Source organism: Ambystoma mexicanum, chromosome 11 (genome assembly GCF_040938575.1).
Source record: "Ambystoma mexicanum isolate Mex_15411 chromosome 11, UKY_AmexF1_1, whole genome shotgun sequence".
NCBI lineage: Eukaryota > Metazoa > Chordata > Amphibia > Caudata > Ambystomatidae > Ambystoma > Ambystoma mexicanum.
The window spans coordinates 1030398793-1030414217 of NC_090934.1; the positions used below are offsets into that span (position 1 = coordinate 1030398793).

Consider the following 15425-nt stretch of genomic DNA (forward strand, 5'->3'; position numbering starts at 1 on the left):
GGCGACTCCACTGATATAGATAGCGCCTGGCTGTAACCAGTAATTATTGTCTCGGACTAATATTGATTATGAAGTAATGATTGCCAGAGCATCTATCAACCCTAATGAGCGAGCTGTAGTTTACCCCAAATGTGTGGTGGTGGCAGCAATGGTGGGGTACTGCCCACGCAGAGTGTCAAAATTGTGCTGTTAAACATTTTGGCCCTGGCACTAATTTTCTTACAAATTAAGCACTGGCTGTAACCTACCAGTTGTGCCTTCTTCCAAGAGAGACGCATGCAGCGAGTCGCTAGGTTATACTCCACTTTTGGAGCTTGCTTTATGTTCATGATGTCTCCCAGGGGAGCACTTTCGCCAGAACAAGTCCGGGATAGGAATGGGCTGCTTCAGGACCGTGTGATTTGCTTGTAGGGCTGAGAGAGGATTAGGGACCAGCCCTGAGTCTCCACCCATAACCAGACACTGTCCGAATGGGCTTGTGCCTTGGGAATTACATATATTTTTCTGTTGGGATAGGTATTGGCAAATGAAAGGCGCAAAGAGCCCAGCTTCATTAAATTTTACGAAGGTTTTCATGCCGAATCCCTACCGCGATGGCACGTTTCAAATAGAACATTTTGTGGTTACTCTTTTCTTCTTAAATTACTCTTTGCTTTTATGCTGTTCTCCAGGACTTAGACCCGGTCGCCTGCTCTTGATTTTTCTTGAGGAAATCGAGTTCTGCTCGTCCTGCGTCCCACAGCCGCGCCAAACCACGAAAAGAAAAGGGGGGTCCTAGAGTAATGTGTGTCCATTTCTTCCACTGAGAACACCAGCAAAACATTTCGTGGTAGTTTAGTTATTTAGTGATTGAATGCAATGACATCCCAGAAGGTGGCACTGTTGTACCAAAAACGGTTCATTTTTTATTAGCGCGGCAATGATGGAGGCAAGGTTTTCAGTTAGTTTAGACACCACATACATGGAATGCTCACGTGGCTTTCCTAATAGCCCGCTCTTCACCCGGCATTGTTTTAAGTAAATGACCACCTTAAACTCTTCACTGTAATCCACAGAACAACTTCAGCAGAAAGACAAACAAATCTTGGTGTTGCTCAACGAAAAAGAAAGCATCTTCCGAAGCTTGTGCAATGGGCAGGACGACGGCGCTCAAGACTTAATCTCCAGGGCCCTGTTCAGAGCCAGCTCGGAGCTGAAGGGGGAGGACATTGTGAAAACGGCAATAAAGGAGGGTAAGCAGTTTTGAAAACTTTAAAAGTTGTGTAAGTTTTCACTGGAGCATGCAGTCTTGAGATGTGACAACACACATCAGCTTATCTGGATACGCGAGGTCGGAGTAAATTCATAAGTTTACAAAAGACAGTCAATGTTAATCATTTTACGGACGGCCTCTAAAACACCCGGGGGGGGGGGGGACGGCGTCCACCCTCTGAAAGAAGTAGGTAGACACAGTACCCTCCATTTGGGAGGTGTAGGGTGGTTTGCAGTAACTTCTCTCATGTTGCCAATCAGCAGGGTTATAATACTGCAATAGATTATTTTCTATATTATTTTCGTTCTGGGGCTTTAAATGTGCACTTTTCTGTGCTCGTGATACGAGCTTTATTTGCTGTAGCTCTTCAGGCCGCCACTTGTGTCAGGTCCTGAATCTGGATCCACAAAAGCTGCTGGCCCCACAGGTCCCCCAAAGATGTGCAGTCAACTACTGAATAACACAGCAGGAATCTCTACACCTCTGAGGGGAAAGTGGATAAAATAACAAACAGAACACAGGTCGCTCTCTCTCGAAACAGCTGAGCACCTGCAGAGGACGAGAAAATTATAAATTATCTCTTTCCCACCAAACACCCCTTGAAAAGGTTAATACCTGTTTAGCTTTCCTAAAATCTGAAAGGTGTACATTTTAGAAGTTTCTTAAAATGTATTCCAAAACTCTTAGAAAAGGTGATAAAACTTCTTTAACTTTAATTCTGCGCCTGTTGCTTTTTCGTATAATAAATTCTTTTGAATTGGCTGGTTGTTGATGCTTTATGAGAAGAGTTCTTCCTGACTTAAATGTTCCATAAATAACTCCTTTAATCATGGAAGATAGGAGAGCAGATTGTAAATTCAAACTGACTGGCACCTAAATGTTCTCTTCCAAAATTATTAATGTCCTTTTATTCCTTTCAGATAGATTAGCAAAGTTTGTATTTCAAATGGAATATTTTATAATGAGTCTTATATTAGACTCTTCTTCAAAAAAGAGTTCTTAAATTGCTGGCATTGACTTGGTTTGTAATTCATGAAAATGAAACTTCTTTTAAAATGTACATAAACCAAACCAAAATATATTTGTCATTCCTTCAAAAGATTTGATGTAAAAATTCTAAATTCTCTACACATAGTGTTATTCAAAACATTAAATCATTGCATATTGGCATATCATTTTAGATTTAGTCAAACACGAACCGATTAAACACTTTTTTCCCTTACTGCACATGAGCATTAAGGAAACAAAGAAACAATGACACTTCTACACGCGTGCGCAATAATTATGTTTGAATCTTTCTTGTTGCGCATGTGTACTGAGATCAGTAAGAAGCACTATACACTGGCACCACTACGAGCGTGCGTGATATTTGTGTTTGGATCCCTTTAGTTGCACACGCTCACCAAGATCAGTGATGAAACACTATACCTCACTAGCTTTTGTGCGAAAAAGAAATGTTTCCTTAAAAAACATGCACGAAGACGGGAAAGCTCTAAACAACTACTCCGTCTCGCGCGCATGCGCATTTACTATATACAATTAAATATGTGCATAGACGGGAAAGGAAACAGAGCCATCTCGCGGCGCCTGCACATCAGATTATAACTGAAGTAAGATTCACCAGCTATAACGGCGTTTCATTCTTCTGTTCAACATAATGCCAAAGCAAACAAGTACGCAGCTTACTTAAAACATTGATACAGTTACGCTAGCAAATCAGTAGTTACAAGCGTTAAAAGCGTGTTTCAGGAAATTATAAGAAAAAACCTTCAAGCTTTGAATCTGCAGAATTCTTAAATAAACATCAGACACTGATGGCTTGATTTTCATAAACCTAACTAAATACCTAAACTAAATTTAACCACAAGTTCCATAAATGTTCAGTTTTAACTTCTTCTTGAAATTACTTAAAAAAATATAGCTTTGCCATTAGTCTCTTTTCCTAAGGTACTAGAGCGTAGCGCTCCCACCAAATTGTCCGCTTGTCTTGTTCCACGGCGATTTAACTTGAAAGCTGATTCAAACTCAAGATAATTTATCATTAGATCACTTGTATTGGGCCAAGTCCTAGAATTCATAAGACACAGGACCTTCCTGCTTCAGGTGTGACAGTGAAAGGCAGTTTAGAATCCTGCTGCAGCTACCTTGTCTCATTCTCACCCAATAACCTTACACCTTGCTAATGACCAATCCAAACCCCTGCTTCTTTACCACCATGTTGAATTGGGACACTCTCCTCCTGTAAAGATGAAAGTTAAGGATAGCTTAAGGATTAATTTCCAAAATACAATACCAAAATAAAAGAAACCTGACGCCTTGTAAGCAACGACCAGAAGGGCTCCAGCAAATTAAGTTTGTTACACAATCGCTTCAAAGCAAAACACCCAGACGTTAATAGCTGCTGATTATCACCTGATGGCCCGGGAGCTGAAACACTCAATGCCCACTGTAAAGCTGTACATTCTTCTTTTTTGTCAAGGGGCTGATGTGGAGAAACCGGTGTACAACTAGGTAATAATCAGTGGACATTTAGTGTTTCAGCTCCCTGCTGGTTGGCTGTCTCGTGATCATTGATGGCTATTAACCACTGGCTGTATTTGACTCCATTATAATGTAAACATATATATAAAGAAAGCCACAAAAACAACTACCCGCCTACACACGTACTAGTGTGTCCAGTTGCAAATCGTGCTATCTTTCATATCAAACAATTTATGCAGACAGAAAAAAATAGAGATATACATATTTTAATTTATAAATACACAACACTCAAAAAAAATTGTGTTATGTAAACAATGCATTTTGTCTTTTTTATCACATCACATAAAAAAACACTCAGTGAAAATTATTTCTTTAAACTAAACGCAACCATCATGTTTTTACGATGTCGTGAAACTTTCTTTCCCTGAAAGAACTACCTATACAAAGTCGAGGACAAGTTCACTACGAGCTGTGGATATATGAAATAGGAATATGTTCATCTCACACCCGTACTAACCTCACGACATCGTAAAAACATGATGGCTGTGTTTAGTTTAAAGAAATGGTTTTCACTGAATGTTTTTTATGTGATATGTAAACAATGCATTTTGTCTTTTTTAACACAAACTTTTTTGAGTGTTCTGTATTTATAAATTCAAATATGTATATCTCTATTTTTTCTGTCTGCATAAATTGTTTGATATGAAAGATAGCACATTTTACAACTAGACACACCTAGTACGTGTGTAGGCGGGTAGCTGTTTTTGTGGCTTTCTCCATACATATGTTTACAATTTGTCCTCTGCCACACAGTCCCCTAAAAAAAAAAAGACCTCATAACTCTAATTGTTTGGTTTACTCCATTATAATGTATGCACCCTGTAGGTGACCCCAGACTGTTTTCTGCTTTAAGTAGGTGGTGTGGGGAGGCCCAACCATAATTTTGAAATGATCCCCTGCACTTCATCAGCCCAGCCTGCTTCAAAGTAATTGTTGTTAGCACCCAGGAGGGGCCGGGGAGGCGCTGCCAATCAGGTACCACTGATTGTGTGTTGAAACCTATAGCAACCCACGTTACACATAACCCACAGGCTCACTCCCCCGCTACGTGCCACCCTCTATCCCCCCGCCCTCCCTGCCATAACTATTGTTAAAAAAAAAAATCCCAACCCCACTTACCTGATTGGGGCAGTGGCTTCCCTTTTCCGGCCGCCATTGTCATAGAAGAGGGGCTCTGTACGGCACACCGCCTTCCAGAACCATGAGCAGACAGCTTCGTAAAGTATTTTCCTTCATTCAACTAATGCGCGTATTAACTTTTTAAAATAGTGTTAACCCCCGTTCCAAGGGCTGGAAGGGGCGGGGGTAATGGCATGGGGCCCTCATTATAGGCCCTCACTTTGCTCATACCGATAACTTGGACTGCCGGGCCGTTACCCCCTGTTCCAGCCCTTTGAGCTGGGGATTAACGCCATAGTGTTGTAATAGGTCTACCAGCATTCTTTTGCATGCCTGGTCTATGTTGCATGTTTAGAATTTGAGTTAGAGCAGAAGGAGCCAAACACTTACGCAGGGATCAATTAACCTGTTCTTGATGAGGGATGGCACAGAAACTGTCAGCTGATTTCTTAAGTCTTGCTATTTGTTTTTTCAGTGGAGTCTCTTCAGGGCATTGTGAGCAGTAACCTGGGAAGTCCTCATGGACTCCAGAGCAGCAGTCCTACGGAGCTCGGTGTGGCGGGCCCCGTATCGCTTCCCAGGAGAGCAGAAACCTTTGGAGGATTTGACAGTCATCAAATGACCACCCTAAAAAGTAAAGTAGACCATTCTTTCCTCTACCTTTTACCTTTTTTGGGCATTAGGCAAACTCGTCACATTTTGTTTCTTTACTTTCTTTTCGACTTATTGATTGTTGCCATGTTGATTTTATTTGCATGGAAACTGTTGGATAGTTTGTGTAGATTTGGGGTCTGGCGGTATTTTCTTACCGCCAAAAATAATGGTAATTTGGTGATGACTACTCCTTGCATTTAGATTGGGTTTGGCCTTATTTCCTTTCAATGACCATTCCTTATCACATTTTATGGGATCATTTAGTGGTATACATTATTGTTGGTGATTTAGTGGTGAGCATGATTTTTCTGTTTTATTTATGGCCCTAACATACACAATACCTTCCTTATTCTTATAACGTTCTTGTGATCTCTAGAGGCCTTGGACCTACATTCAGAAACACCACAATTTCACATATAGCATTCTCAATAACCTGTGGTATCATCACTAATTTATATACATTATTGAACTATGCTTCCATAGGCCTCATTACAAATGTATTACTGGTTCATGGACCCCCAGTAATCTATATTTTGTATTAAATGCCACTCAGACACCATGCACTGAGTGAACACACGCACACAGCTTTTTATCACTGCTAGTTCTTTCTATTCCATCTGCATGGGAAACATGACGCATGTATTACCTAAAAATCTTCCCCCTTTCCCGAATATTATTCTAAATGCACCAAGAAGAGACAAAAATAAAAACACTGTACACCATCTGCGTATATCATCTGTATTATAACAGTTGTATTTCAAAGTAAAGCTCTTACCCTTTTTTACATTGGGTTTACGGCACTGTCTGTAACAAAAAAAAAGAAAAAATACAGCGACAGAACAACATTCACTTTGCAACATTACAGCAAGGCAATTAAACACAGGGGATTCCCTTTTTCTAATCTACCTGCCTGATACTTCTAGAAGGTCATCCGTACAGCAGCATGCAGTAACCTCAATTCACTTTGGATATTTACCAATTATCTGTCCCCCACGCGACCTCCCTACACTCGCCTCCGAAGAATGGGCCCAGGGTTGTCTTTGTAATCTTGAAAGCTTCAAGTGCACAGCGAGAACATGGAATTCTCAAGCCGGTGGTAAGTGAGACTGGACCTGTCTCACAGCCCAGTCTCAGATCCTCCGTCTCGGCAGCTCAGCAAAAGCGATCTGAACTTTTTTTCTGTCAGACTTTGTCCAGCAGAACTCTGTTGCTTACTCAGCCTCTCTGCAGATATACTTCCCTCCAATCATATTAGCAGAAAGTGTATTAGGTTGCCACCCTTGTGTCACAAACAATGGTATCTTCATACTGTAATAACTGTTTTTTGTTTGATTTACTGTTGCCTTCATGTCCTTCACGCTCAGCACAGCCAGAGAAAATCAGAGAAAAATGCACGTTTAAAATCGGATTTCAAAACATGTATTTCCACCTCATTTCCACATAGAGATTACATTATAATGTTACTGAGTTAATACTAGTGATCAGTATTTGTTAATTAAGTCGGTCAATTAGATAGCTAATGTAGTCTCCTGTGAATGAGGCATTTCAAGGAAGGAAAAGAAGAAAAAATATATATATTCTGGTGTACTTTTAAACCTGCAGCCTGTCTTCATTTGCATACCCATATGTTATGCTAGCAACATAGGGCTGACTATAGGTGTGCCACATTATTGCTGGCAGTAGAATGTTATCACTTATAGTGAAGCGCTATAAATTAAAACGCTATAAATTATACTACAGAATATTAACTGAATGTGATGTGTGGCACTGTCCTTGCCCATGCAACTTTCCACTAGATGACTTGATAACCAGGAGGTGGCATTGATATAGAGAAAGTTAAATATGATATATTCACCTGAATCCCAGTTTATACAGTATCTTGGAGACAAAACCAACTTTCTGTCACCACAGGTTTCATGTAATCAGTTCCCTCCATAATTGCACAACGGATAACTAGAATTTTGCCCAAACGACCATGTCCAGCAATTAATAGAATTGTCACCACAGGCCCATGTCTTCACATTCCATGATAGATGTAGCACCATGGGGTGGTTCCTGCCTGGATTTTCAAGGTCCTTTTGGGTTTATTTTCACATTCCGTGTGTGCTATAGCACCATGGGGGTGGTTCCTGGATTTCCAGGGTCATTTCTCTTCACATTCCATGATTGCTCTAGCACTATGGTTGGGGGTGGTTCCTGGATTTTCAGGGTCATTTTGAGTTTATAGCATACACTGGCTTGGTGTTCTTGAACATTCTCACATATCCGGAATTAAGACCAGCTGAAAGTGAGTGCTGGAATGCTCGTTAATATCTAGTGCAGCCACTTCTGTTGATTCACTTCACCCTTTCATATAAAAATGTGCTAAGTCTACAACTGTTTGCATTACACCTGTAGCAGTTCTGAATTTAAATGAAGGTGCACCGAAGTAGTATTGGCACATTATGGAATTCTTTTTTTCAAAACTGTAGAAAGTCGTAAAGGACTTGTGGTTGTTGGCCCACTTTATGGTTGACCAATAATATGATCCATGCGCTGCTGATGGAATACTGAACCATTGTTCATTCATTCTTCACTTTGCTTTTCCCCTGAATTGTTTTAAGAAGTGTCTTGGTTTAAGCCCTGTTAGTTGTACAATGTTGCATTGAACCCCCAAAGAGAGATTAGGAAAGCACAATGCGACACTGATGCAGTCTGTTCATCTGAGGACACAATGGGCCTCATTACGAGTCCAGCAGTGATCCTGCCGGTGCTACCGGCGGGTTGCTGACGGACTCGTAATATTTTACCGGCGCCTGACTCCCAGTGCCATTGGGAGATTAAAAGTCTGGTGGGCCGGTAAGTCAGGTGCTAGTCCCATAGGACTCTATGGGAGTGGGGACTCTATGGGAGTGGGGACAAGGAAGCGCCGGCTCTGTTGCTAACAGTGCCGGCGCTTCTGTGACTGGTCTGCCTACTGTGGCTGCTGCGACCAGCAGGGTCAGACCTGTCGGGCACAGTGGCCCCAGCAGGCAGACTCCTAGTTTGCCAGTCCGGAAACAAGGTTGCCGGTGAGCTTACCGGCACCCTTGTTTCCAGACCGGCAAACTTGTAATGAGGCCCAATGTTTTTAAAAGTTGCCCAAAATTCCTGTGGATGTTAAGTTTTAAAAGATTATGCTTCAATCCTGTTCCTGCGAGGTGGTTCCCACTAAGTAAATCTTGTATGATAATCAAGAGCCTAACAAAGAGATTATTTTTAGCTCCTTCTCACCACTTCCCTATCTGAATCGGATGTGGAGATCATTTTTGTGTAGGTCAACTAATTTCTCCCAGGCCCAAAACTCACAAATCCAGTTGAAATATTGACACTCCAATTTTAAATCCTGCATTAAACATGCCACTAATTGCTAGATTGCAATTGGAATACCACAGCATAATAACATCTACAACACTCAAACATTTTGTAACATTCCCCTAACAATGTAATACCTGAAAATGCAAAGTAAGTGATATGGCATTTTAATTGTTTTTAGAGGTGAAGGGGCAGGATTTTGTATTATTATTGTATTCATTGAGCAGTGACCTAGCTTTGAGAAGCAACAGAGCACTTTACAGAGGTATACACCAATACAGATACATAACGGTGCGCTTTAGAGGTAATACCATTTCTAGCATTCAGATTCAAACAGTTGCTTTTTGACCACTGTTTTTCATCTAATTCCAGAATTTCACATCCTTGACAAATGCTATTCATATAATTTAAAAAGAAATGGTTGAATTTCTGCAATAAGTATCGAAACAAATGGTTCCAAACTCCTTTTTGTAAAGCGCTAAAAGAATTGTTGTGCAATAATTTACCTTTAATTGTATTTGGAAAAAACATCACTCTCTCACTACTGGAACATGCCAAAAATCTTATACCGCACAGTGAGACATGAATTTATTTCAGATGGAGACAAAGATGAAGTTGAGGATAACCAGGATCTTCGAAGGACAGAATCAGACAGCGTCTTGAAAAAGGTATGTTTTTTAGTCATTTAGTACATTGAAAAGCTTAGTTTGTGAAAAGTCCCATGTCTGTGCGTGTACTATAGTTCCATATTGTCCTTATGTTGGTTAAAACAAAGGCAGGCATGCTATTACCACAAGTCTATTTGTATATTCATCACTCAATTCCACCATTCCTGTGAGCACCTTGTGTGGGTGGGGGTGGCGGTGACAAATCTGAATAGTAAATGTTAGTACTCCTACGTCCCATCCCCTTTCCTCTATACTATATGGGCTTCCCTTGCTAGGGATTGGCAACAGAACCTTTTTCACCAGAAAAATTGGTCTTCCCCTTTAAATTTAGATGTGTGCGGGGCACGGCCCTGGTAGCATGCGCTCTCCTGACTCAGCCCACCGGCGCCACTCCTTAGTCCTGTTTTCCGCAGTGCTCCTGGGTCAGTCCTCCAGCCTTGTAATTTCACGCGCTCTACCACAGGATATTTTTTTCCCCTTTTCTACATAGCAATTATTCAGAGTTAATAGTCTGTCCTCTGGTGCCACACTCCTGCCCGGTGCATGTCGACGACGGGGGGGTTTCAACAGGTATCCGGCCTGCGAGGTTTCCTTCCCCACATTGGATCCTCCCGTGCTCTGCCTCCGGTGCCGTGTCCCAGACCACGGCTGGGATGACTGTTCTGCATGCGACACAGGCAAAAGGTAGGTGCCCTTTTCTCCTCTGCACCCTGCAAGGGCGACTCCTTCCCTGGGAAGCATCCAAGCGGGACGGGCCTTGCAGGTCCTAAGACCAGCAAGGGGGGCGAGGCTCCGAGAGCTACCAGCCAACAGGCCGAGTGGGACCAGGATCCTCCCGATCCCACTGCTGAGGTGCCGCAAGGCTCTACTACCAGGGTTCTCCCCGAGGGGCTCTGCCCTAACACCGTACTCGCTCCAGAAGGGGCACCTATATGTATCAGTAGCACTACCGGCATTATGGCCGAGGGCACTCTGCCTCCCAGGTCCCTACCTGAGGTACACGGAAGGTCCGAGCCTTCGCCTCTACGCGTGCAGGTGGAGACTGGGCCCAGCTCGTCAGGCGTCATGCAGCAAGCACTTGGCGTGGGGAAGGATAAAATGGACGCCAAGCCAGACAAAGAACCACTGCCACCATCGGACCAGATTAGGCCAACCCACTTCTTACCACCTATTACTCCGACACAGCAGACAACACACCTAATCAGCAAAGAGATTCAGCACATATCAGAGATACTATCACCAGCCCAATGGATCTTTCGTTACGCAAGTAAGCCCAAGCCCAACCAACCTTGCTCCACCAACTGGAAGAACTTCAGACTAGGCTCCAGACTCACCAACCTGATGCCTTCAGAACCTATGCCATGTACCATCAGCTACAACTCTATACTTACTCAGGATTCCAAGCATCCATCACCCCCTAAAAAAATCCCTACCAACAAAAAGACAGAGGAAACCCACAAAATTAGCAGTGCATTCATCAACGCCAGATCTCTTGTAGCCCACGGCACCAAAATCATTACAAATAACCATCTTGATTTCCTTGCCCTTACAGAGACTTGACTCTACAAAGCAGCTGGCCCGACCTCTCCCTAGCTGTCCCAGATAACTTCACCATTATCAGAAAAGACAGAGAAACCTCTAAGGAGGCGGCATAGCATGCATTCATATGTAGATCCAGCCTTGATATGAGGGAATCGGATTCTGTCTCTCTACACTCAGCTGAACTGCTTTCAGTCAAACTAAAACTATCTGCTTCTCGCACTCTCTCCATGCACCTGGTATACCGCCCTCCAGACACGCTAGGGACTTTCGAAGAGGACATAACGGCCCTCCTTAATACCAACACCAAACCCAGCTCCCAAACTATCTTACTCAGAGATTTTAATCTAGGACTCAGTGACCCGAAAGACACAAACGCCACCATCCTATCTAATGCCATCACCGAAGCAGGCCTCACCCTCAGGAACAACGGGCCTACTCACACAAAAGGTTGCACCCTAGATTGGATCGCAGACATCAACTGCCTATCCTCCATAACTAATATTGAACCATGCTTATGGACACACCATAACCTGATATCCTTCACTATCCAAGACAGTCCTCAAACCTACTCGGCTAGACCCATGGCCCCACCTGCTTTAACTAGGAATAGGAAAAACCTCACAGTTCCCAACCTCCTACCCCTGCTACAACCTATCACCAATTCTGTGAACCTACCCTCTAATCCTACAGATGTGATCGACCTGTACAATAATACCATCAATTCAGCTATTGACTCCATTGCAACACTTAAACTCAGCAAAGAGAAACCCATAGCTCACGTGAACGTATACTCCCAGCTTTTAGTCCGGTCATCATCCGGTCATTGATGTACTGCGGAAGGTGAAAGATACAGTGTTTGTAATGTAGCTTGTTCGCACTTAGTCTCCCGTGAGAACAGGCCTTCAGCTAAGCCGCCATGGGGAGTGCTGGCTCGCTGTGCGCGGTCGGGTGGGGAGAGCTGCAGCCCTGCAGGCCGCTTGTGCCACTGAGGCCTGAATTGTTGTGCGCAAAATGGAGTCTAGGTGTAACACAAAATGGAGTCTGTATGGAGTGGAGTGTGTAATGGAGTGTGTACTGCCAACATGCTACAGGGTGAGCCATGCGGTCCCATGCGTCGTCCTGCAGCCATCCCGCATCCCAGACCCAGGCGCATAGATGGCTGCCGGCAAGTCATAAGCCCCACCTTGGTGAGAAATGTAGGGGGAGGGGGCTCCTAGAGACATTTCCTCCCATACATTCCCCCCTTTCGTTACTTAAGTAACAAATATTGTAACTCACCCAACCTCCTTTGTTCCTTTTCATCAGCTACTGCTTCATCCCAGGCCGGCGTTCCCTTTATTGGTATAAAGGCCCTACATACTCCCCGGAGGCTCTGTCCTGCTCTAGCATATTCGTCAGGGGTGCATGTCATATATATATATATACACCCTCCCCATCTCCTTCCAGATCCACCCATACCTCCTTATACCATTCCAGTGTGCAGGGCTCCTTTATAGTAGTGTGGTATAATCTGTCCACTATGTCCCCATCATAGTATAATGCTACTATTCTATATTTGGACCCAGGGTCTTCACCGGTTTGTGTTTGTGCTTCTTGTGTCATCTGTGCCACTCCTCTAGCGTTGCCCATTGTCACCATCATCATTGCATCATTAGGAACTGCGTTTGCGCAGCACCGAAGACCCAGCTAGCAGACACAAAAAATCACGAGCAAAAACATGATGATGCGTACCAGCAGTTTAACAGTCATTCCAAGCCAGGAAGGTACCCATTGTCAGAGCAAATTACATCGCAAATCCCCCAGCGCGGAAACACTTCACGTACCAAGAACTTTGCAGTGCACTTCGCATCCGGGTGGGCGCACGGTCCTGCCTCCACCCATCTGGAAAAGGGACAGACCACCACTATCATTTAGCGTGACCCATTGCATCTTTCTCCCATATCGACATAATCAATATGTAGCTCTCTGAAGGGGCCTGTTGGTTTGGGCAGTGTCCCTCGCAATATTCTTAGTGTCATTCCCGAATTGTATATCTGACATGTTGTACACTCCATAGTCAATTTTGAAAGTTGTTCCTGCAGCCCTGGGATGAACCAATTATCTTTTTGTTTTATTTGTTTTGGTTTTAAAAATGAAAACCTTTACAAAGAAAGAAGACATTTTGCACAATAGAGCTCATTGAAATAAAAGAAAAATTAAAACTGTAGCAAGCCGACCTAGGGAAAAAGAATACCCAGACCAACAAAAAGAAGAACACAAGAAAAGGACACAAGGAAAACCCAAGGCAAACAGAGAGGACCGATCACAATCTGGCAACGCTCTATCTGTAAGGCAGTTAATATCCTTTATGATAAAAAAAGAGCATTTTTCCATGATTTCTACTGTTGTAACATGGCCTCCTGTCCGGCGATCAGACTGTCCCAGAAAAACTCTGATGTTAGACTCTCTTCCTTAGCCACGAATCTCCTATGCAATAGCAGTCTTGTTTCCCAAGTTCCTTCACAGTCCAATAGAAGGTGTTTTAGGGATTGTTGGCTTGGGGAGTCCCATTGTCTACAGAGTTTTTTGATTGGTCCCCCAGGTTTCTTTTGGCCAAGACTTCCCCAGTGTGGGCTAAGTTTAGCCTGAGTCTTAAAAAGTTATTTCTTATTCCCTTGTCTGGAAACTTTTGAAGATAGCGAGGAAGAGAACCAACTTTCTTTTCCACCTTTAAGAAACGATTTGGGGGATTGAGGTTCCTCACTCCGTCAATGGTGTCAATCCAATCACCTATTTCTAAGGTCTTTTTCACTTTCGAGGGATTGGATATTAGAGTTTCTAATGGCATGCCAAGCCTAAGCAGAATACCAATGACTTTCTTCTCTAAACCAAGAAGTAACTAGAATCTTGAGTTCTTAAGATGTTCACTCACATCAGAGTAGAGAGAAGTCTTGCTTGCGATCATTATTTCGCGGAATAATGAGATGATTTTCCAGTCTGCTCGACATCCAAGAGAAACAAGACCAAGTTCGAAGCGTAGACTCACCAAGGGGGTGCACATTGGAAGAGCCAAAGATTTTTTCCACAAAAGACCCCCTAGTTTGTTCCAATTAGTATGCCATAGCGAGGGTTTTGCTTCCAGGCCATAAAGGACTGGAACTGCTATGGCCATGTAAAACCTAATGAGTGGGAAAATAGAACATTTACAAAATTTTCCATTCAATTTTTTGATTTGAGGAATGATCTTTTTGGCTTTTTGCAAGATTGCTGAATTCACCTTGTAAATTGCGGGAGAAGTGTAGATTTCGTAGCCCAGATAGGTGAGGTCTTCAGCGCGGGGCACTGCTTTACCATCCAGAACTCAATTACCGTTACCTATTTTCTTCTTCGGATGTTTAAATGCGAGTATTTTGGATTTCAGAGGGTTGATTGAGAGCCCGTTTAGGGTGGCATATTCCCCAGGTTTATTTAAAAGGCGCTGGAGACCAATTGCCGATCTATCCAACAGGACTAGATCGTCCGCATAGGCGAGCCAATATATTCTCCTCCAGTCAATCATTGGACTAACCAATGACGATGAAAACAGAAAATCTCCTAAGTCTGACAAGAACAGGTTAAAGAACAGGGGGATCCTAGACATCCCTGCCTCACCCCTTTGAAGACCTGTATTAGATCTGAGAGGTGACCCTGATCGTCCAGTCTCTGTCTTATAGTGGTGTTCTTATGAAGTTCAATAAGCATTGCTAACAAGGAGGCTGGAATACCCCAACTAGATAATTTGCGCCAGAGTAGAGAGCTATCCACGTGATCAAATGCCTTAGAAAGTTCTACCCATGCCCCACAAAGGGGACTGCCCTCTTTCTCATTTGACTTTTCACTGAGAACGTTCAAAATGAGCCAATTTAGACTTGTGGAGAGACCTTTCTCTTGTATCTCTGCGGCAATGTGTCGTTTGGCATTGTGAGCTGGGAAGTGAAGCTGTTGGAATGCTATATCTAGTAATTTGCTGGGCATAACTACTTTACCTGTGGTGTTCTGACGCCAAAGGAGATCAGTGGACGACTGGCTGCACCCTCTTTTTTCCCATAACTCCTTTTCCTCACCTGACACCCCTTCTTGCAACTCTAATATTTGGGATATGGGCATTGAATTATACCCATCAGGGCTATCCTCTTCCACATGTTTCTGCACCAAGTACTCGCCTGTTTTCCCTTTTGTTAAATATGATGCTTCTTTCGCGGCAGAGATGACGTCATTGTTATTTGTATGGGCCTGGCATTTCACTATGGCCACAACTGTAGGTTCTTTTAGTGCCTATATCAACTCTTTTAGTAGCT

General features: G+C 43.2%; 1 protein-coding gene across 10 annotated transcripts in view; it reads left to right on the forward strand.

Annotated features, from left to right (window-relative positions):
- The window catches only part of AKAP13 (A-kinase anchoring protein 13), a 1883770-nt gene that overhangs the window by 1731004 nt on the left and 137341 nt on the right, over positions 1-15425 (forward strand). For all 10 annotated transcript variants that reach the window (XM_069624282.1, XM_069624281.1, XM_069624277.1 and 7 more), the window contains 3 exons: positions 1056-1232; positions 5388-5546; positions 9497-9567. In XM_069624282.1, coding sequence (XP_069480383.1) covers positions 1056-1232; positions 5388-5546; positions 9497-9567 — 407 coding nt within the window. The remainder of the gene's footprint in view (positions 1-1055; positions 1233-5387; positions 5547-9496; positions 9568-15425) is intronic.